The 20,583-nt window shown below is 44.3% G+C and overlaps 1 protein-coding gene across 3 annotated transcripts in view; it reads right to left on the bottom strand.

Annotated features, from left to right (window-relative positions):
* The window catches only part of LOC110509209 (rap guanine nucleotide exchange factor 4), a 46,266-nt gene that overhangs the window by 867 nt on the left and 24,816 nt on the right, over positions 1-20,583 (bottom strand). For 2 of the 3 annotated variants that reach the window (XM_036967088.2, XM_090225717.1), the window contains 25 exons: positions 11,132-11,204; positions 10,975-11,039; positions 10,235-10,341; positions 7,552-7,673; positions 7,123-7,306; positions 6,923-7,007; positions 6,760-6,820; positions 6,605-6,681; positions 6,107-6,253; positions 5,436-5,616; positions 5,170-5,248; positions 4,320-4,470; positions 4,105-4,193; positions 3,594-3,618; positions 3,419-3,497; positions 3,184-3,330; positions 2,216-2,313; positions 1,558-1,683; positions 1,333-1,409; positions 1,107-1,208; positions 887-977; positions 731-781; positions 486-573; positions 306-370; positions 26-80 (listed from right to left, as the gene is read on the bottom strand). In XM_036967088.2, the coding sequence (XP_036822983.1) occupies positions 26-80; positions 306-370; positions 486-573; positions 731-781; positions 887-977; positions 1,107-1,208; positions 1,333-1,409; positions 1,558-1,683; positions 2,216-2,313; positions 3,184-3,330; positions 3,419-3,497; positions 3,594-3,618; positions 4,105-4,193; positions 4,320-4,470; positions 5,170-5,248; positions 5,436-5,616; positions 6,107-6,253; positions 6,605-6,681; positions 6,760-6,820; positions 6,923-7,007; positions 7,123-7,306; positions 7,552-7,673; positions 10,235-10,341; positions 10,975-11,039; positions 11,132-11,204 (2,425 nt within the window). The remainder of the gene's footprint in view (positions 1-25; positions 81-305; positions 371-485; positions 574-730; positions 782-886; positions 978-1,106; positions 1,209-1,332; positions 1,410-1,557; positions 1,684-2,215; positions 2,314-3,183; positions 3,331-3,418; positions 3,498-3,593; positions 3,619-4,104; positions 4,194-4,319; positions 4,471-5,169; positions 5,249-5,435; positions 5,617-6,106; positions 6,254-6,604; positions 6,682-6,759; positions 6,821-6,922; positions 7,008-7,122; positions 7,307-7,551; positions 7,674-10,234; positions 10,342-10,974; positions 11,040-11,131; positions 11,205-20,583) is intronic. The other variant, XM_090225718.1, reaches the window with a different exon arrangement.

Raw genomic sequence — 20,583 nt, 5'->3', positions numbered from 1 at the left:
GATCACTTGTAGATCAGAGACTTACTGAACGGCTGACTCCTGCAGTGTCTCACTGCCCGGATGGTGTTTGCTATCATCCGCTGGAAATCACAACAACAAGCAGTGTTACATGTAGTGGCGTGGCCCTCACAGAACCACTGGGGGGGAGGGGGGGGGGGGGGTAAACCAGTGGTCACATGTCATATATATGTTGTATTAATGTTCTATGAAGGTTGTTGATACTGAAAACCTAATTCTATTACTACAGCATTCAAGTGGAATGAAGAGTTTATAAGCATCTTATGAATGTGCCTGTGTATACTCACTATCTTCTCAAAGTTGACCATGTTGTCTATGAATGTCTTGTTGCCCTCGTGACTGAAAGTCATGTCTGGGAAGAGAACAGAAAAAGCACAGTTTGAAACAGAGGAGTTCACTTTCTCACCTCGATCTCCGTTTGAAAACGGTTGCCCGTTGCTTGCCTACTGATCGTAACCGGGGCTTACCTTTGAGGAGGAGGGGCATGAAGGGGATGATTGGCGGCTCGATTTTGGTGACGGTCAGCCGGTAGGCCCGGTGGTTCCTGGACGGGTCCTGTTAACACACACACACACACACACACACACACACACACACACACACACACACACACACACACACACACACACACACACACCACGGTTCAAAAGGTCAATAACTTTATTGTCCACTTAGGGGTCAAAAGGAAATTGTTCTTTGAAGAGCAACTCACCATCATGCTTTCAAATTCAGCGTAGAACTTCTTGAACTTGCTGGGGAGTTTCTGCCAACAGAAAGAGAAAGGTTTAATGGCTTTAGTTTTTAGTGGACGAATAGAGAAGCTGTAATTTGTCAGTAGTTTAACACTATAGTAGTAGTCATGGTTCACCTCCCAGGTCTGGGTGAGTCGGCTGACTGCAGGGTTGCTCATACCCATGATGATGGCAAAGAACGAGTTCAGATTCTTGAACTCCCGGCAGCTGGAGAAAGCAACATCAACAAGTTCAGTGAGAGACTGAAGCAGCGTTTCCGTACCATCAACTCTCTACGAAGCGCGCGCATCTACAGAACGAGTGAGTGTTTGACTGTTTTGCGTGCGCAACACTCACTGAGCAGCGATCTTGATGAACTTCTTGAGCAGCTGAACCCGTTTGCTGAGCTGACCACACAGACACACCTCTGTCACAACCCACAGCTGCACCTGGTTGAACCTGACCACGACCACACAATCCCACGAGGGTCAAATAACACACTGTAACATGTACCAACAACCTGCCTAGGGAAAAAAAATGTCATAGAGGTTACTTCGAAATCATGTTCGATTCAAAATCAGACCTGCGTAAGAAGAGGTCCAGGTTGGCGGTGGTTCTCCTGAAGCTCTGACGGCCAAACGTGTGGTACAACAGCTCATGCTGCAGCAGGGAGGAGAAGGGACACATATTATAGAGTTCAGGTGTACAGAAAGAAATAGAGCAGGTTGGTTCTCTTGTCTCAGAAAGGGTGTGTGTGTGTGTGTGTGTGTGTGTGTGTGTGTGTGTGTGTGTGTGTGTGTGTGTCTACCTCGTGCACGCAGCTGAAGAGTTCCCAGTCATACAGGGTCATCTGGTAGGCCAGGTCTTTAGAACTCATCAGCTCAAAACTGGACATGGACCCCGCTGAGGGCCCCTCCTGGTCTGGGAGAGGGGTCTGACACACACACACACACACATTAGGTTATTGTCTACACGACACTATGATGTTAAGCAGGGTTCCCCAACTGGTGGCCCGCAGGCCCGAATTTGGCACGCCGGTGACTTTATTTGACCCCTCAAGTTCTGAGCAAATGATTGTATTTATTGTTGGACATATAATACTGTTAAAAACACCAGCAAATCAGCGCCAAGTGATGTTCATTTTGTAAATCTTTTCCAAAGTATTCCCACGCATAATAGAGAAGTACTGTATATGTGATCGTATACAAATGTAAGCAAGGATTGAAATTATTATGTTTTAGTCAAATATTACATCTGTTTGGGCTTCTTGCGGTCAATTTGCAGCCTACAAATGATTTGTAATTATGTTCTGGCCAAGTGACCATCCGCTCAAGAATAAAACTTAATTTTTTATTTATTTTTTTAATCGGCCCACGGCTGAATCTAGTTGATGCTCCCTGATGTACAGTATGGTTGTGGCTCAAATACAACATATTGCCATATTTCTAGTCCCCATTCTCTCTCACCAGAGCATTCAGCTGGTCCCTGGGACAGGCGAACATACGCCCGTTGATGCTCAGAGTGGAGAATACGGACACATCATTGGGCTTCAGCATCTGCTTCTCTGTACAGGAGAACACACACGTTGGAATATAAAATGACAGTAATAAATGATACGTATACTGAACAAAAATATTAAACGCAACATGTAAAGTGTTGGTCCCATGTTTTGTGAGCTGGAATAACTGATCCCAGAAATGTTCCATAGATACAAAAAACACATTTCTCTCAAATGCTGTGCAGTAATTTGTTTACATCACAGTTAGTGAGCATTTCTACTTTGCCAGGATAATCAATCCACCTGACAGATGAGGCATATCAAGAATCTGATTAAACAGCATGATCACACAGATTACACAGGTGCACCTTGAGCTGTGGACAGCAACAGGCCACTCTAAAATGTGCAGTTGTGTCACACAACACAATGCCACAGATGTCTCAAGTTTTCAGGGATCGTGCAATTGGCATGGAGGAATGTCCACCAGAGCTGTTGCCAGAGAATGTAATGTTAATTTCTCTACCATAAGCTGCCTCCAACATCGTTTTAGAGAATTTGGCAGTATGTCCAACCTGCCTCACAACCGCAGACCACGTGTAACCACACCAGCCCAGGACCTCCACATCCGGCTTCTTCACTTGTGGAATGGTCTGAGTGTTTCTGTCTGTAATAAAGCCCTTTTGTGGGGATTTTTTTTCTTCTGACTGGCCCACTGGCTCCCCAGTGGGTGGGCCTATACCCTCCCAGGCCCACCCATGGCTGCGCCCCAGCCCAGTCATGTGAAATCCATAGATTTGGGCCCAATTTATTTATTTAAATTGACTGATTTCCTTCTATGAACTGTAACTCAGTAAAAAACAATCGCTGAAATTGTTGCATGTTGCATTTATATTTTTTGTTCACTATGAATGAAGTTAGATGTGATTGGCTCCTCACCGCCTGCGGAGCTGAGGTGGACCAATAGTAGGTCATCGTTTGAGGCCAGTTTGTCAGCCACAGCACTGGTCACCTCTCTCCCTGTGGCTGCCACGGCAACCCGGATGGTGGTATAGGTATGGTCACTGCAGTACACCTTCAACAGGACTACACACACACACACACACACGTTTTTAACATGTTTTTAATAAAAATGTGCAGAAAGACGCATTCTTTTACACAAACACACACTCACTTTCGTCACAGTTCCTGATGGGTTGTTTCTTCGCTAGTCTCTCGTCTCCGTTGCTGAACTCTCTAAGAAGGACCTTCTGCTGAAACAGGCCACAGAGATAAAAACGACACATCACACACTTTTACAGACACACACACACACACAGACACCACCAGCAAACATAGTCTGTGTGTACCTTTTTCAATTTGGCCTCTTCTGAACTGAAGAACAGAAACAAGAGAACAGACGTGTATGTATTAATGCATTGTCTTGATATGGATGGGTTTGCCGACGTCACAAAAACAAAGTGCACGCTTCAATGGGGCAGGAACCTGTGTGTTGTCGTGATTGTCGTGATTCCTGGCAACAACGACAAGACGCTGCCACGTGGGGAATCGTAAGTGACTCATTTCAGCTCGTTTCAGCTTGTTCTTGATACCATGTCTTGTTTTGAGGTGTTTTGACTGATTTCATGTCAATGCTAATATGGCTAAAACTCGCTAGCTAGCTAACCAACAACTGTCACGATGCATTTGAGACAACACGTGCACATTGTGCAAATGTATTTCATTTTTCAATAAACATTTGGAGACTAAATATCGTTGACATGCTGACAACAATCTAAGCCAACCCCGTCTGTTTTACGCACGCTTCGGTTTTGTTGCTAAACAAACAAGGTTTGGGGTTAGAGGTCAGGGTTTACATACTGTAGTTTGACGACCTTCTCCAAGTCGGGTACAAAGTCTTTCAGAGCTCTGAGGATCCGTGAGTCACTGGACACACTCCCATACAGCTCCTACAGAGAGAAACACACAGACTCAGACAACTCCTCAGGTGTGTGTGTGTGTGTGTGTGTGTGTGTGTGTGTGTGTGTGTGTGTGTGTGTGTGTGTGTGTGTGTGTGTGTGCGTGTGCGTGTGTACCTCCAGGAATGTGAGTGCTGCTTGCTCCTCCTGTAGATGGTGTGCGTGTACTGCCGCCCAGCGCAGGGCCAGATTGAGGACTCGTCTTTTAGAGGTCACAGCGTACTCCAACCTCTCCTGCTCCGAACCCGGGGGAGCCACCGCATGGTAGGTACACACAGGGTTAAAGATATAGCACAACTACAGTGAGTGTACCCACACATTAGAAACACCTTCCTAATATTGAGTTGCACCCCTCTCCCTTTGCCCTCAGAACAGTCTCAATTCTTCGGGGGCATGGAGTCTACAAGGTGCTGAAAGCGTTCCACAGGGATGCTAGCCAGGTTGACTCCAATGCTTGCCACAGCTGTGTTGGCTGGATGTCCTTTGGGTGGTGGACCATTCTTGATACAGACAGGAAACTGTTGAGTGTGAAAAACACAACAGAGTTGCAGTTCTTGACACAAACCGGTGCACCTGGCACCTACTACCATATTTAACTAGGCAAGTTAGTTAAGAACAAATTCTTATTTACAATAACTAACTACACCAGCCAAACCCGGACAACGCTGGGCCAATTGTGCGCCGCCCAATGGCACTCCCAATCACAGCCGGTTGTAATACAGCCTGGATTCGAACCAGGGTGTCTGTAGTGACGCCTCAAGCACTGAGATGCAGCGCCTTAGACCGCTGCGCCACTCGGGTGCCCCGAGACAAAAGGGCAATGTATAACATTACTGTAACATATATGTAGTCTACTGAATATGCCAAGAAGAGAAACGGGAGGGAAAGAGAAACAAGGAGAGGGAGAAAGCGAGAGGAGAGAAGAATGGAGTGAAAGAGAAGAGAGTTGGAAGGAGAAAAAGGATATTGTGCCATGAGCAGCTGGCAGAACTGGCTGTTAGGCATGAAGACACAGTGCATGAGGACAAAGTCATCTACCGCAGGATCTGAGAGGGGGGGATGGGGGAGAGAAAAAGAGAGAAAGAGAAAAGAGGAAGAAAGGGAATAATATTAGAAAACAGATATTCATTCATATCCACCAACCCATCATCCAGTCCTGTACCAGCTCCTCAACCCTGGCAACTCACAGTGTATCTCTACCTGGTTGTGTGGAAGCTAGGTGTGTGTGTGTACCTGGGTCAGCGTGGTGTGTGTCCATCCTCATGGTCTCCAGGAAGTGGTCTAGGATCTTCTCAGGGGTTCCAGACATCACAGTGTACTTGATGTTTCCCAGAGTAGAGGCTCTGGGACTCTTCTCCAGGACCAGCACAGCCTGCTCATGCTCCTTCAGGCGCACTGTATTCGCCTCCACGTCCTAAAGTCAATGACAGTACGGTCCAGTATTGCACACTGTAGCAAACAGTACAGTCACAGAACAACTAGACCGGACGTATAAATCTGGAGCATCCAGTTGGCATTTCCACTCACCACCAAAAAGGTTGATGACTCATTTTCTCATCAATGAAACATTTGATCTCAATTGAGTTTTCTGTTCCCAAAACTGCAAAGTGGACTAAGTGGACTAAGTTTTGGAGTGGACTAAGTTTTGTAGTTTTGTACCCTTTGCCAAAGTCTCAAAACACTTAGTTGTTTAGGAGTGCAAGGGCGCATTTAGTTATTCCTAATGGAAATATGCAAAACACATAGAACACGCCACGAGGGTCTGACTAGCTCGTGCTTGGCTTTGCCCAACGCCTTTCTTGTTCTGCCCACTGTGATGAATTTGCTCCCACTGGAAACGACAGGATGTGGTCTGTCTTGGGTTAGTTTATAAAACAAATATTTGGTACAGTATTAAACTCTACCCTGAGTATCCTGTTGAAGTCTTCCTTGTCCACTCGGAGGAAGTGACAGTTGTCTTCTCTGAGGACGATGGAGGCAGCTCGAGCCGAGTCTGTCACCAGTGCCAGCTTCCCAAAGTCATCTCCCTCGTGCAGGGTACACACCACACCCTGGTGAGAAACACACGCGGTTAAAAAAACAGACGTATCAGACAGCTAGAGAAGTGCTCGCATGAATGAATATTCTGACCAATCGAACTGTGTGTGTGTGTGTGTGTGTGTGTGTGTGTGTGTGTAATCTGAGACCCTTAAACTAGTCATTCACTGTGACGACTTATGATGAGCAGAGTCAGTTTCCAAAACTGTGACACAGGTCTCCCCAGGGGTATACAAGCCAGCTGTTGTATGTAGCAGCATTATTGTTGGTCAGAACCAGTTTTCTAAGTATCATCTGGTGTAGGCCCATAAATCATGTGAAAATATTTCCATAGACAAAAATACATGAACACACACAAGTCCTACCTTGCCGTAGATGACCACATTGACAGAGCCCTTCTGGATGATGTACCAGGATGTGCCCTCCTCACCCTGGTTAAACACTGGAAGGAGAAGAGACAACTTAACGTGTGTCCCTAAAACACACACACACACAGTATGGACGTGAGAGCAGGACTTACACACGGTTCCTGCAGTGGCGTGGGACTCAAATATCAGAACGCTGGCCAGCTCCCTCTTCACCTGCAAAATAAATAAAGACAGTTCATTTTAGCATTTGGGACTACTACTATGAGCTCGTCAGAGCAACATGGCTTTGCCGAAATGAAAAGAGTCTAGACTCACAGTGTTGGAGAGGTGGGATAAGGCCTTGATGTGAAGCAGCTCATCATAGATGATCTCCAGATCATCACCTGTCCTCTGACCAGGACTAGAGAGACAGAGAGAGATTTACATTACATTTCAAATTCAATTTATTAGATCAAACGCATGTTTGAGTGTTTAGCGTGTGTGTGTGTGTGTGTGTGTCTGTGTGTGGTACTGACGGTTTGCGGAGGATCATGCGCAGCAGGGCGTCAGGTCCTATCTGGGCAAGGAAGAGGATGGTCTCAGGAAGCTCTTCCTCACTCTCTCTCTTCTCCTCCTCGCTAGGCAACGGGGTGTCCTCCTCCTCGTCGTCAAGGAAACGGTAGAACAGGTACTTGTCCTGGAAACCCAACTCTTGGTCCACTGGGGGGAGGCACACACACACACACACACACACAAACGGTAAGTAAATCACTGACCCAACATAGTGGGAAAGCTGGAAAAAGTCCAAGGGGAGGGAACTAACTTTTTCATCCAATGGGTTTTGAGAAGGAGGTCGAGAAGAGAGGATGTGAGGAGGGAATGCAATTGAGATTCTCCCTATATGTCATGAACTGGTTAAATAACTTTGAAAGTGCTGTGTCCAGCAGAGGGCAGTGTAGTCTCACCGTGGTTCAGTACTCCCTCCTCCAGCAGAGCCTGCCACATCCCTACAGCATGAGAGCGAGTGTGTACACAGGTACTCTGCTGCACCAGCCAGTCTACCAGCTCTGTACCTACACAACACTGCCTGCAAGACAAACACACACACACACACAGCGTGACAATAAAGTAACACAAGCATGCATACTGTACTGTATGTATGTGCACAAGCACTTAAGGCCACTGCTAACCTAACGTAGCAGGTGTTTACTTTTTTCTTTCTTTAGGGGAAATGTAAGTTTGGTTGAAAATACGGTATCCCTGAAAACCAGAAACATCTGCTTTTTGCCATCACCGGGGGAGGGCGACTGCAGACTAGGTTCTAGCAGAACTAGGTTCTAGCAGAACTCCTAGCAGAACTCGGCAAGGCGTAAGCACACGACTGTGCTCGCATACTCCCTGTGTGTTAACAATAGCTAGCTAGCTGGGCCTTGCTACCAAACATTTTACTTCGGTTTTATTATGCTTTTCGATTAAAAAGTTGTACAGGTCTTTAGGTCAGTTGGTTGGCTTGCTTGCTTGCTTTCTCTGCACGAGTAAGCCTATGCTGCTAGTCTAGCTAGCCAGCCAAGCAGCTGGCACTAACAAACACTTAATTGAAAAATCCCATTCATAGTTCCCACCCTTACAGTTGACCAATCCCCAACGAAGAGGCTTAGACTTCAGCTACCAAACTTCAACTTGCCTCGTGTATTTTTTATGTGCGAGCGAACAATTGGAGAGAAAAAAAAACAGCTGAACACCGAAATGAACAACAAAGGCACAACATGTTGTTATAATATATGCACGAAGCACAGCGCCATGTTTCGACTAGAATCAGAATGGCGCTGGAAGGTATATTTTGTTGCGCTGACTGACTTTTTTTGTACATATAGCGATCACTAAACTTGATTTAGATGAAGGGGAAGAAGCGAACCTTTACTGTGGGGACAACGTCACCAAATACGTTTCCTAATGAAGCTGGTGACGTATGCTCTCCCCCTTTCGATTTCCCTGACTCCACTGTCCTGTCCACTTGGCAGGGATGTAAAAAGTACTAAGTTGTCATACTTGTGTAAAAGTAAAGATACCTTTAAAAAAATGACTCAAGTAAAATACTTAAGTATGAAAAGTAAATGGAATTGCTAAAATGTACTTAAGTATCAAAAGTAAAATTATTAATTATTTCAAATTCCTTATATTAAGCAAACCAGAGAGCCCAATTTTCTTTTTTTAAGTTAACGGCTAGCCAGGGTCACACTCCAACACTCAGAAATAATTTACAAATGAAGCATTTGTGTTTAGTGAGTCTGCCAGATCAGATGCAGTAGGGATGACCAGCGATGTTCTCTTGATAAGTGTGTGAATTGGACAATTCAATGGAACTGGGGCAATAACAATGGAACTGGGGCAATAACCGTTTGGCCCTCTTCTATCAGGAAAAACCTCAATAAACTTCGGTATACTAAATGTATGTGTCGATAGGTGACAACTTGTCATCCCCATTTGTCAATTTACACAGTATCTGTGAGAAAATTATTTAGGTAAATGGCCAATCCTGAAAAGGAAACCACACTTTTTTGACTGGATCATTTCAATGAATCACCACCTCACGTTAATTTCTAAATAACGACAGGGGTTGACTTTCATTTGAATGATAGCTTAACCCTCAAAACCATGAATTCGAGCCACAATGGTCTGAAAATGACAGCTACGTTCCAAGTCCCACTACGGACTGGCGCGGACGACAAAAACACTTGTACTAAACCAAAGATATTGGCCGGTTTTAAGCAATTGATTTTGTAAGATCGCGATGACTATAAACTCTAATACTAACATCACCAATATGGGGTAGAAAGGATGTGTATTTCCTGTCATTCTTGTGTGGTAAAAACATTTGTAATGTAGTAACACGTTCTGTCCACCATAGGGAAATTAGTGTAATTACATAATTAATCTAGACTAAAGCGTCCATAGGGGCTGAAGTTTGACATCCCTACATTCACTTTTGCTTTGTGGCCGTAGTGGGAAAGGGGCTTCTCCCGCCATTCAATTTTGGCTTCTGCATTTTGGCTTCTGCAAGACGAATGCGACCAACTACACTACAACCACGAAGGCAGAAAAGTCAAGTAACGGACATGGAGTTCTGCTGTGACTTCTCCAACGCTGTCACCGAGAGGTTCGCCAGACGAACTGACTTTGTTTCAAAGTAAAGGTAGGCCTAAGTGCATTTTCCTTTACAATTTAAGGGTTAGGCTGCTGTTGAGGGTGAGGCTACTTCCTGAGAATAGAATCCCTTTCAATGCATTTGATTTATTTGTTTTGATGACACTGACGTTTTGAGTCGTTTTTTGGTGCCACCTATCAGATGTAACTGTGGAAACCACATCGATCTATGGCTTGAGCGGAGCTGAGCAGTGTGCCCTTTTCTCGGCTGATATGAGATATACCACCATCAGAGCTATCGCTTGTGTATCTTGGTTACAATGGTATTTACATTTGGTGACCATTTTTGTCAATTTCGGGTTAATAGTCTGTGTTGTTGGAGCTATCTGTTGCCTGGGGAACTTCATCAAGGTTTATTTGAGTAAATCTGGCTTTCATAACAGCCTGTGCTCACCCAGCCACCGACCTTGACCGCACGCCATTGAAACACATGCACACCCACACCTGTATGTCTTGAGGTGGTACTTCCTGTCTCTGATCATGTGGGGTGCTCTGGAGAGGATGGCGTTCCGCATCACCTTCCCCCCTCGCTGAAGCCTCTCTGACTGAACCTAGAGACGTCACACAGGAACACCATACTTCCGTCAGCACTAGCTAGACAGTAACAATCATAGTGAGAGTCTCAGCCTCCAGGTTTGAATCATTTAAAGGATGTGCAGAGAAATCCAGGGGGCTTTCATTTCATGCCCCTGGCAACAAAAGCCCCGCCCATCCCCCTCACATTTACTATATACCCGCTAAGACGTGAATCACAACCACCCAACCTATCGTAACACTCCCAGTTTCCATAGCAACCACACAACTGCTGTCTGCGATGGTGGAGCCATGAATGAAAGGTGAGAAAATAGGAGAAAAACCCAAATCACACCCACACAGAGAGCTACTTCTACCACAGCTCAGAACTACAAAAGAGGGCATCATAATTGGGCAGATGGTACCTTTTGTTCTGTGTACATGAATTACCTTTCATTAGCATAACTACAGAGGTAGCGGTGTGTGTGTGTGTGTGTGTGTGCCTGCGTGTTTGGTTGTGTGAACACTTTTAGAATACACACACACACACACACACTGCAGCTTAAAGTCTTACACTGTATACAGATTTTAAAAGACAGTAGTTTGGGTTTAGTTGAGCACGATAAGGGATATTACCGTCACGGTATAACATTGACACGGGCCCATCTTACCTTGTTGAGAGACTTGTTCATGAGGCTGAGAGTATTGGAACCTAGACTATCTTTGTCTGCCAGCCCTGAGGGAGAAGGGAGACAGAGTTATCACCATGGTGATATGTGTAATATGCTATCTTTAGATTATACAGTCAACTGCATTGTAGTTACTCACGATCATTGTTGGATCCACTCTCCATGGCTCCATATGGAGGGGCCAGAAGTCCAGCCATACACTGACGGTACTTCTACAACACAACGCACGCAGGATTAGTCATCGTAATCGATAAACACACACACACACACACTCACCTCGTCTGTCTGACCCTCCATTACCATTAATCTGAACAGGGCTCTAGAGCCTTACTCACCACTTCACAAAAACACATGTGTATGTACACGCTGTATGTATATGAATATGTTGTATGTATATGCTGAATGTATATGAATAATGTTGTCTGTTTTATGTTTCGTGTGGAATCCAGGAAGAGTAGCTACCGCCACTGCAACAGCTAATGGGGATCCAAATAAAATGCCAAAAAAGCCACGCTCTGGTCATTAGATCAATATATGACCCTGAGTAGCTCCACCCCCCTTACCCACACATTCCATTAAGGCAGCCCCCCCCCCCCCCCCGATTCAGAGGGGTTAGGTTAAATGCGGAAGACACATTTCAGTTGAAGGCATTCAGTTGTACAACTGACTAGGTATCCCCCCTCCCGCCTTCCCTTTCCCCTTTCGAACGAGCACGCGCACGTACGCCGGCACACACAGCCTACAACCTTCCCTCAAAACAAAGCCCGTTGTCACCTAGGGACCGTTTACATGTGGAACATCTCAAATGACCTAACAAACACACACATGCACGAGGCTGTATTCTAATCAGGGTCAATGAGTACAGCAAGGACAACAGAGTGCAGTGGAGTGTTTAGCAAGTGTGTGTTAGCGCCTAGGGCTGCTGCCGCCATTCATTTTTGTCAGTCGGTAACTGTCATGCAAATAACTGTCGGTCTCGCGGTAATCGCCCGTTAATTAACATAAAACACGTTTAGCATCTCAGGCCTTCCACACATAGACTATAAGCCACTGATGCGGACCTTTGGAACATCTAAACTTTAAAATGTGCAATAAATCCATGTAATATATCTGACACCGTCACAATAAATCCATTATTTATTTTAGGCAGGTCTAAAGAAACAACAACATGATATGAAGAAAAATCTTGCCTATTTCAGTAGAATAGCATAGCATATTCTGTCGTCCTTATGTTAGGCCATGATCTGGCTATGCCATATGGCTGTGGGCTACACTAGTTGATTTAGCAGACAAGATTTGCTTATATTTCCCATGGCATTATTTTACATATGCCAGGTTGGTAGCCTGGTTGTAAAGCAGATTCATGTGCTTAACTTTAAAATATAGCAGCATGAGAAAGCTGGGATCCTCTTTCAAATAGTGGCCAGTCAACACTCAAATACATATTTTTGGTCACACACACATAGCCAGCAATCTACAGTTGAAGTCGGAAGTTTATATACACCTTAGCCAAATACATTGAAACTTCGTTTTTCATAATTCCTGAAATTTAAACCTAATATAAATTCCCTGTCTCAGGTCAGTTAGGATCACCACTTTATGAATGTGAAATGTCAGAATAATAGTAGACAGAATAATACATTTCAGCTTTTATTTCTTTCATCACATTCCCAGTGGGTCACTCAATTAGTATTTGGTAGCTTTGCCTTTCAATTGTTTAACTTGGTTCAAACGTTTCGGGTAGCCTTCCACAAGCTTCCATAAGTTGGGTGAATTTTGTCCCATTCCTCCGGACAGAGCTGGTGTAACTGAGTCAGGTTTGTAGACCTTCTGGCTCACACACGCGTTTTCAGTTCTGCCCACAAATGTTCTATAGGATTTGAGGTCAGGGCTTTGTGATGGCCACTCCAATACCTTGACTTTGTTGTCCTTAAGCCATTTTTCCACAACTTTGGAAGTATGCTTGGGGTCATTGTCCATTTAGAAGAACCATTTGCAACCAAGCTTTAACTTCCTGACTGATGTCTTGAGATGTTGCTTCAATATATCCACATCATTTTATTTTTTCATGAAGCCATCTATTTTGTGAAGTGCACCAGTCCCTCGTGCAGCAAAGCACCCCCACAACATGATGCTGCCACCCCAGTGCTTCACGGTTGGGATGGTGTTCTTCGGCTCGCAAGCCTCCCCATTTTTCCTCCAAACATAACGATGGTCATTATGGTCAAACCGTTCTATTTTTGTTTCATCAGACCAGAGGACATTTTTCCAAAAAGTATGATCTTTGTCCCCATGTGCAGTTGCAAACCGTAGTCTGGCTTTTTTATGGCGGTTTTGGAGCAGTGGCTTTTTCCTTACTGTGCGGCCTTTCAGGTTATGTCAATATAGGACTCGTTTTACTGAGGATATAGATACTTTTGTACCCGTTTCCTCCAGCATCTTCACAAGGTCCTTTGCTGTTGTTCTAGGATTGATTTGCACTTTTCGCACTAAAGTACGTTCATCTCTAGGAGACAGAACGCATCTCCTTCCTGAGCGGTTTGACGGCTGCGTGGTCCCATGGTGTTTATACTTGTGTACTATTGTTTGTATAGATGAACGTGGTACCTTCAGGCATTTGGAAATTGCTCCCAAAGATGAACCAGACTTGGGGAGGTCTACAATTTCTTTTGAGGTCTTGGCTGATTTCTTTTGATTTCCCCATGATGTCAAGCAAAGAGGCACTGAGTTTGAAGGTAGGCCTTGAAATACATTCATAGGTACACCCCCAATTGACTCAAATTATGTCAATTAGCCTATCAGAAGCTTCTAAAGCCATGACATTTTTTTCTGGAATTTTCCAAGCTGTTTAAAGGCACAGTCAACATAGTGTATGTAAACTTCTGACCTACCTCATTTGTGATACTGTGAATTATATGTGAAATAATCTGTCTGTAAACAATTGTTGGAAAAATTACTTTTGTCATGCACACAGTAGATGCCCTAACAGACTTGCCAAAACTATAGATTGATAACAAGAAATTTGTGGAGTGGTTGAAAAAATAGTTTTAATGACTCCAACCTAAGTGTATGTAAACTTCCGACTTCAACTGTATCTATCTATCTCTCTATATCTAAACACACACAGTGTCACGACTTCTGCCGAAGTCAAGGTCTCTCCTTGTTCGGGCGGTGCTCTGCGATCGACGTCACCGGTCTTCTAGCCATCATTGATCCATTTTTCATTTTCCATTGGTTTTGTCTTGTCTTCCTATACACCTGGTTTCAATCCCGTTCATTACCTGTTGTGTATTTAACCCTCTGTTTCCCCTCATGTCTTTGTCGGAGATTGTTTGTTGTTCAGTTTTTGTGTTGTTTGTATTGGTGCGCGACGGGTCCTCGTCCTCCATTTTGTTTTATTATGATTCATTAGTGTTGGAGTTATGTTTTGTTTACAGTCATTAAACAACTACATTTCATTAAGTTTGATTCTCCTGCGCCTTACTTCCCTGCCACCGATACACAAGACTCTGACACACACACACACACACACACACAGTGCCTTGCGAAAGTATTCGGCCCCCTTGAACTTTGCGACCTTTTGCCACATTTCAGGCTTCAAACATAAAGATATAAAACTGTATTTTTTGTGAAGAATCAACAACAAGTGGGACACAATCATGAAGTGGAACGACATTTAAAACTTTTTTAACAAATCAAAAACTGAAAAATTGGGCGTGCAAAATTATTCAGCCCCCTTAAGGTAATACTTTGTAGCGCCACCTTTTGCTGCGATTACAGCTGTAAGTCGCTTGGGGTATGTCTCTATCAGTTTTGCACATCGAGAGACTGAAATTTTTTCCCATTCCTCCTTGCAAAACAGCTCGAGCTCAGTGAGGTTGGATGGAGAGCATTTGTGAACAGCAGTTTTCAGTTCTTTCCACAGATTCTCGATTGGATTCAGGTCTGGACTTTGACTTGGCCATTCTAACACCTGGATATGTTTATTTTTGAACCATTCCATTGTAGATTTTGCTTTATGTTTTGGATCATTGTCTTATTGGAAGACAAATCTCCGTCCCAGTCTCAGGTCTTTTGCAGACTCCATCAGGTTTTCTTCCAGAATGGTCCTGTATTTGGCTCCATCCATCTTCCCATCAAGTTTAACCATCTTCCCTGTCCCTGCTGAAGAAAAGCAGGCCCAAACCATGATGCTGCCACCACCATGTTTGACAGTGGGGATGGTGTGTTCAGCTGTGTTGCTTTTATGCCAAACATAACGTTTTGCATTGTTGCCAAAAAGTTCCATTTTGGTTTCATCTGACCAGAGCACCTTCTTCCACATGTTTGGTGTGTCTCCCAGGTGGCTTGTGGCAAACTTTAAACAACACTTTTTATGGATATCTTTAAGAAATGGCTTTCTTCTTGCCACTCTTCCATAAAGGCCAGATTTGTGCAATATACGACTGATTGTTGTCCTATGGACAGAGTCTCCCACCTCAGCTGTAGATCTCTGCAGTTCATCCAGAGTGATCATGGGCCTCTTGGCTGCATCTCGATCAGTCTTCTCCTTGTATGAGCTGAAAGTTTAGAGGGACGGCCAGGTCTTGGTAGATTTGCAGTGGTCTGATACTCCTTCCATTTCAATATTATCGCTTGCACAGTGCTCCTTGGGATGTTTAAAGCTTGGGAAATCTTTTTGTATTCAAATCCGGCTTTAAACTTCTTCACAACAGTATCTCGGACCTGCCTGGTGTGTTCCTTGTTCTTCATGATGCTCTCTGCGCTTTTAACGGACCTCTGAGACTATCACAGTGCAGGTGCATTTATACGGAGACTTGATTACACACAGGTGGATTGTATTTATCATCATTAGTCATTTAGGTCAACATTGGATCATTCAGAGATCCTCACTGAACTTCTGGAGAGAGTTTGCTGCACTGAAAGTAAAGGGGCTGAATAATTTTGCACGGCCAATTTTTCAGTTTTTGATTTGTTAAAAAAGTTTGAAATATCCAATAAATGTCGTTCCACTTCATGATTGTGTCCCACTTGTTGTTGATTCTTTACAAAAAAATACAGTTTTATATCTTTATGTTTGAAGCCTGAAATGTGGCAAAAGGTCGCAAAGTTCAAGGGGGCCGAATACTTTCGCAAGGCACTGTACAGTGTGTGCAAATGGCGTGAGGTGGTAAGGCAATAAATAGGCCGGTTAGCAAGTTTGTTGGGGACTAATGACCATCCGCGGCACCAGAGGACAGTTTTGGAGAAGCCTGGCTACTGTGACTCAACGGTCATGTAGAATTTGACTGCGGTCATGACTCGTGGCTGCCGGTGTGGAGGTAAGACGGTCACCGTAACAGCCCTATATCAGCCCAACTCGCTCTTGTGTTCATATCCATATTTCAAGACAAATATTGCAGATTGCTTGATTTCCTTAACCCTGCCTGATTGCGCAACACACACATGGATAAACTTACAAACGTTCTCCGGTATTATGTCATTCTGAACTCTAACGTCTCTTAAGTCATTACCAGGCAAGCCCATGCCTTCAGGAGTCTGCCAAAACACACACACAGGAAGAGAGGCCCTTTAACATTCAGGAACCTGCTGACACACACACACACACACACACACACACACAACAATCAGCTGATTAATCACATCTGCACCAAAATCATAACAGACTTTACCGGGTGTTTGTATTTTCTATCAAGTCATGAATGAATACACACACACACACACACACACACACACACACACACACACACACACACACACACACACACACACACACACGACTAAACTCACCCAGGGTCTTCTCTAAGCTCTACGGCTGGGAAGATCTCCTAAGAGGTGCCCACGGCTCCTGTAATCCACATCACACAGGACTACCCCAGAGGTCTCCTCTCACACACACACACTCAGTCCTCTTTGAAACAGCGCTCCAGTTCTTAGCGTCTCTCTAAATGAGCCAAGCGCCCGACCAAGCAGAGGTTGCCACGACAATCACAGCTTTTCAGAGAGCGAGAGAAAGGGGGAGAGTGTGTGTGAGAGAGAGAGTGTGAGTGTGTGAGAGAGAGACGGAAGAATGATAGACAGAAAGCATTTGTTTCAGAGAATCCCAAAGAAACCAAAATGTTACTATAATGTAATTATTAGGCAAAGACCATTCAAATCAAATGTATTTGTCACATGTGCCGAATACCTTACCGTGAAATGCTTACTTACAAGCCCTTAGCCAACAACGCAGTTTAAAATAAAACAGAGTTAAGAAAATATTGACCTAATAAACTAAAGCAACAAATAAAAGAAAACGACAATAACAACGCTATATACAGTCGAAGTCAGAAGTTTACATACACTTAGGTTGGAATCATTATAACTCGTTTTTCAACCACTCCACAAATTTCTTGTTAACAAACTATAGTTTTGCCAAGTCGGTTAGGGCATCTACTTTGTGCATGACACAAGTCATTTTTCCAACAATTGTTTACAGACAGATTATTTCACATATAATTCACAGTATCACAATTCCAGTAGGTCAGAAGTTTACATGCACTATGTTGACTGTCCCTTTAAACAGCTTGGAAAATTCCAGAAAATGATGTAATGGCTTTAGAAGCTTCTGATAGGCTAATTGTTGATGTATTTCAAGGCCTACCTTCAAACTCAGTGCCTTGTGAAGATGCTGGAGGAAACGGGTACAAAAGTATCTATATCCTCAGTAAAACGAGTTCTATATCGACATAACCTGAAAGGCCGCTCAGCAAGGAAGAAGCCACTGCTCCAAAACCACCATAAAAAAGCCAGCCTACGGTTTGCAACTGCACATGGGGACAAAGATTGTACTTTTTTGGTAAAATGTCCTCTGTTCTGATGAAACAAAAAACACAAACAAAAATAGAACTGTTTGGCCGTAATGACCATCAATATGTTTGGGGGAGACTTACAAGCCGAAGAACGCCATCCCAACTATGAAGCACGGGGGTGGCAGCATCATGTTGTGGGGTTGCTTTGCTGCACGAGGGTCTGGTGCACTTCACAAAATAGATGGCATCATGAGAAAATAAAATTATGTGGATATATTGAAGCAACATCTCAAGACATCAGTCAGGAAGTTAAAGCTTGGTCTCAAATGGGTCTTCCAAATGGACAATGACCTCAAGCATACCTCCAAAGTTATGGCAAAATGGCTTAAGGACAACAAAGTCAAGGTATTGGAGTGGCCATCACAAAGCCCTGACCTCAACCCTATAGAACATTTGTGGGCAGAACTGAAAAAACGTGTGCGAGCAAGGAGGCCTACAAACCTGACTCAGTTACACCAGCTCTGTCAGGAAGAATGGGCCAAAATTCACCCAACTTATTGTGGGAAGCTTGTGGAAGGCTACCTGAAATATTTGATCCAAGTTAAACAATTTAAAGGCAATGCTACCAAATACTAATTGAGTGTATGTAAACTTCTGACCCACTGGGAATGTGATGAAAGAAATAAAACATTCTCTCTACTATTATTCTGACATTTCACATTCTTAAAATAAAGTGGTGATCCTAACTAAGATAGGGAATTTTACTAGGATTAAATGTCAGCAATTGTGAAAAACGGAGTTTAAATGTATTTATCTAAGGTGTATATAAACTTCCGACTTCAAGTGTGTACTGAGTCAATGTGGGGGGGGGTACAGGTTATTCGAGGTAATTTGTACATTTAGGTAGGGGTAAAGTGACTATGCATACTGCAGATAATAAACAGCGAGTAGCAGCAGTGTAAAAACAAAGGGAGGCCATTTGATTAATTGTTCAGCAGTCTTATGGCTTGGGGGTTGTAGCTGTTAAGGATCCTTTTGGTCCTAGACTTGGCGCTCTGGTACCATTTCCCGCGCAGTAGCAGAGAGAACAGTTTGACTCGGATGACCATAGTCTTTGTACATTTTTTGGGCCTTCCTCTGACAACGCCTAGTATATAGGTCCTGGATGGCAGGAAGCTTGGCCACGGTGATATACTGGGCTGTAAGCACTACCCTCTGCAGTGTCTTATGGTCGGATGCCAAGCAGTTGCCATACCAGGGGGTGATGCAACCGGTCAGGATGCTCTCGATGGTGCAGCTGTAGATCTGGGGACCCATGCCAAATCTTTTCAGTCTCCTGAGGGGGAAAAGGCATTGTCGTGCCCGCTTCAAGACTGTCTTGGTGTGTTCGGACCATGATAGTTTGTTGGTGATGAGGACACCAAGGAACCTGAAACTCTCGACCCGCTCCACTACAGCCACATCGATGTGAATGGGGGAGTGTTACGGCCCTCCTTTTCCTGTAGTCCTTGATCAGCTCCTTTGTCTTGCTCACGTTGAGAGAGAGAGGTTGTTGTCCTGGCAGTGTCTCTGACCTCTTCCCTATAGGCTGTCTCATAATTGTCAGTGATCAGGCCTACCACTCTTGTGTCGTGTTGGAGTCGTGCTTGGCCACGCGGTGTTGGGTGAAAAGGGAGTACTGGAGGGCACTAAGCACACACCCCTGAGGGGCCCCCGTGTTCAGGATCAGCGTGGCAGATCATCTGTGGATCTGTTGGGGTGTTATGCAAATTGGAGTGGCTCTAGGGTTTCCGGGATGACGGTGTTGATGTGAGCCATGACCAGCCTTTCAAAGAATTTCATGTCTACCGACATGAGTCGTACGGGGTGGTAGTCATTTAGGTAGGTTACCTTCGCTTTCTTGACTTGATTTTCGGCACAGGGACTATGGTGGTCTGCTTGAAACATGTAGGTATTACAGACTCGGTCAGGGAGTGGTTGAAAATATTAGTGAAGACACTTGCCAGTTGGTCCACGCATGCTCTGAGTACAGTATCCTGGTAACCATCTGGCCCTGCGGCCTTGTGAATTTTTACATGTTTAAAGGTCTTGCTCACATCGGCTACGGAGAGTGTGATCGCACAATTGTCCAGAACAGCTGGTGCTCTCATGCATGCTTCGGTGTTGCTTGCCTCCGGCGCCATTATCTAGTGTGTAAATTCTAAGAAACATGTTCTCAAGTAAATAGCACTGAAAAAGTACTGTAACAAATATCAAATAATGATTACATTTATCATTAAGTGAGTGGCTAACCTTTCCTCTGCCGCCTCTTATTCCACAAGACAGAAGTTGACACACCCTGGGGTGACTGTGTGGGGTTGAGAATAATAGTATATCGGTTAAAAGTGGTGGCCCTGTCCAGCCATGTCTCTGGGCCCCTGTAGTAATACTATTGTATCATCTGTCAAATGGTGTGACTCAGTCAGTGTGACCTGGCCCTGGGGAGGTGTTATGACAGATCTAGCTTTCAGACACTTTGTGGTTTCCTCTCCTTTAACCAGCGTGATATGCTACTTCAAGACAATGGCAGCAGTAAGAGACTGGCACCAAGGCTAATATCTCACACTGTTACACTGTATGAATCCTAATCTCTTCCTGTATCAAACACACACACACAAACACACACACACTTGACATAAGATCAAAACACTGAGGTTTTTATGTCCATTGTAAGAGCTACAGCCTCAGACACGCTCTCTCTGATCTATCTCTAGACTCCTAAAATAGATGCCAGAGAAGAGAAAGAGCTGAGAGAGGGAGA

Source organism: Oncorhynchus mykiss, chromosome 28 (genome assembly GCF_057628025.1).
Source record: "Oncorhynchus mykiss isolate SJ-2025 chromosome 28, ASM5762802v1, whole genome shotgun sequence".
Classification (NCBI taxonomy): Eukaryota; Metazoa; Chordata; class Actinopteri; order Salmoniformes; family Salmonidae; genus Oncorhynchus; species Oncorhynchus mykiss.
This window is presented reverse-complemented; position numbering and strand designations above follow the sequence as displayed.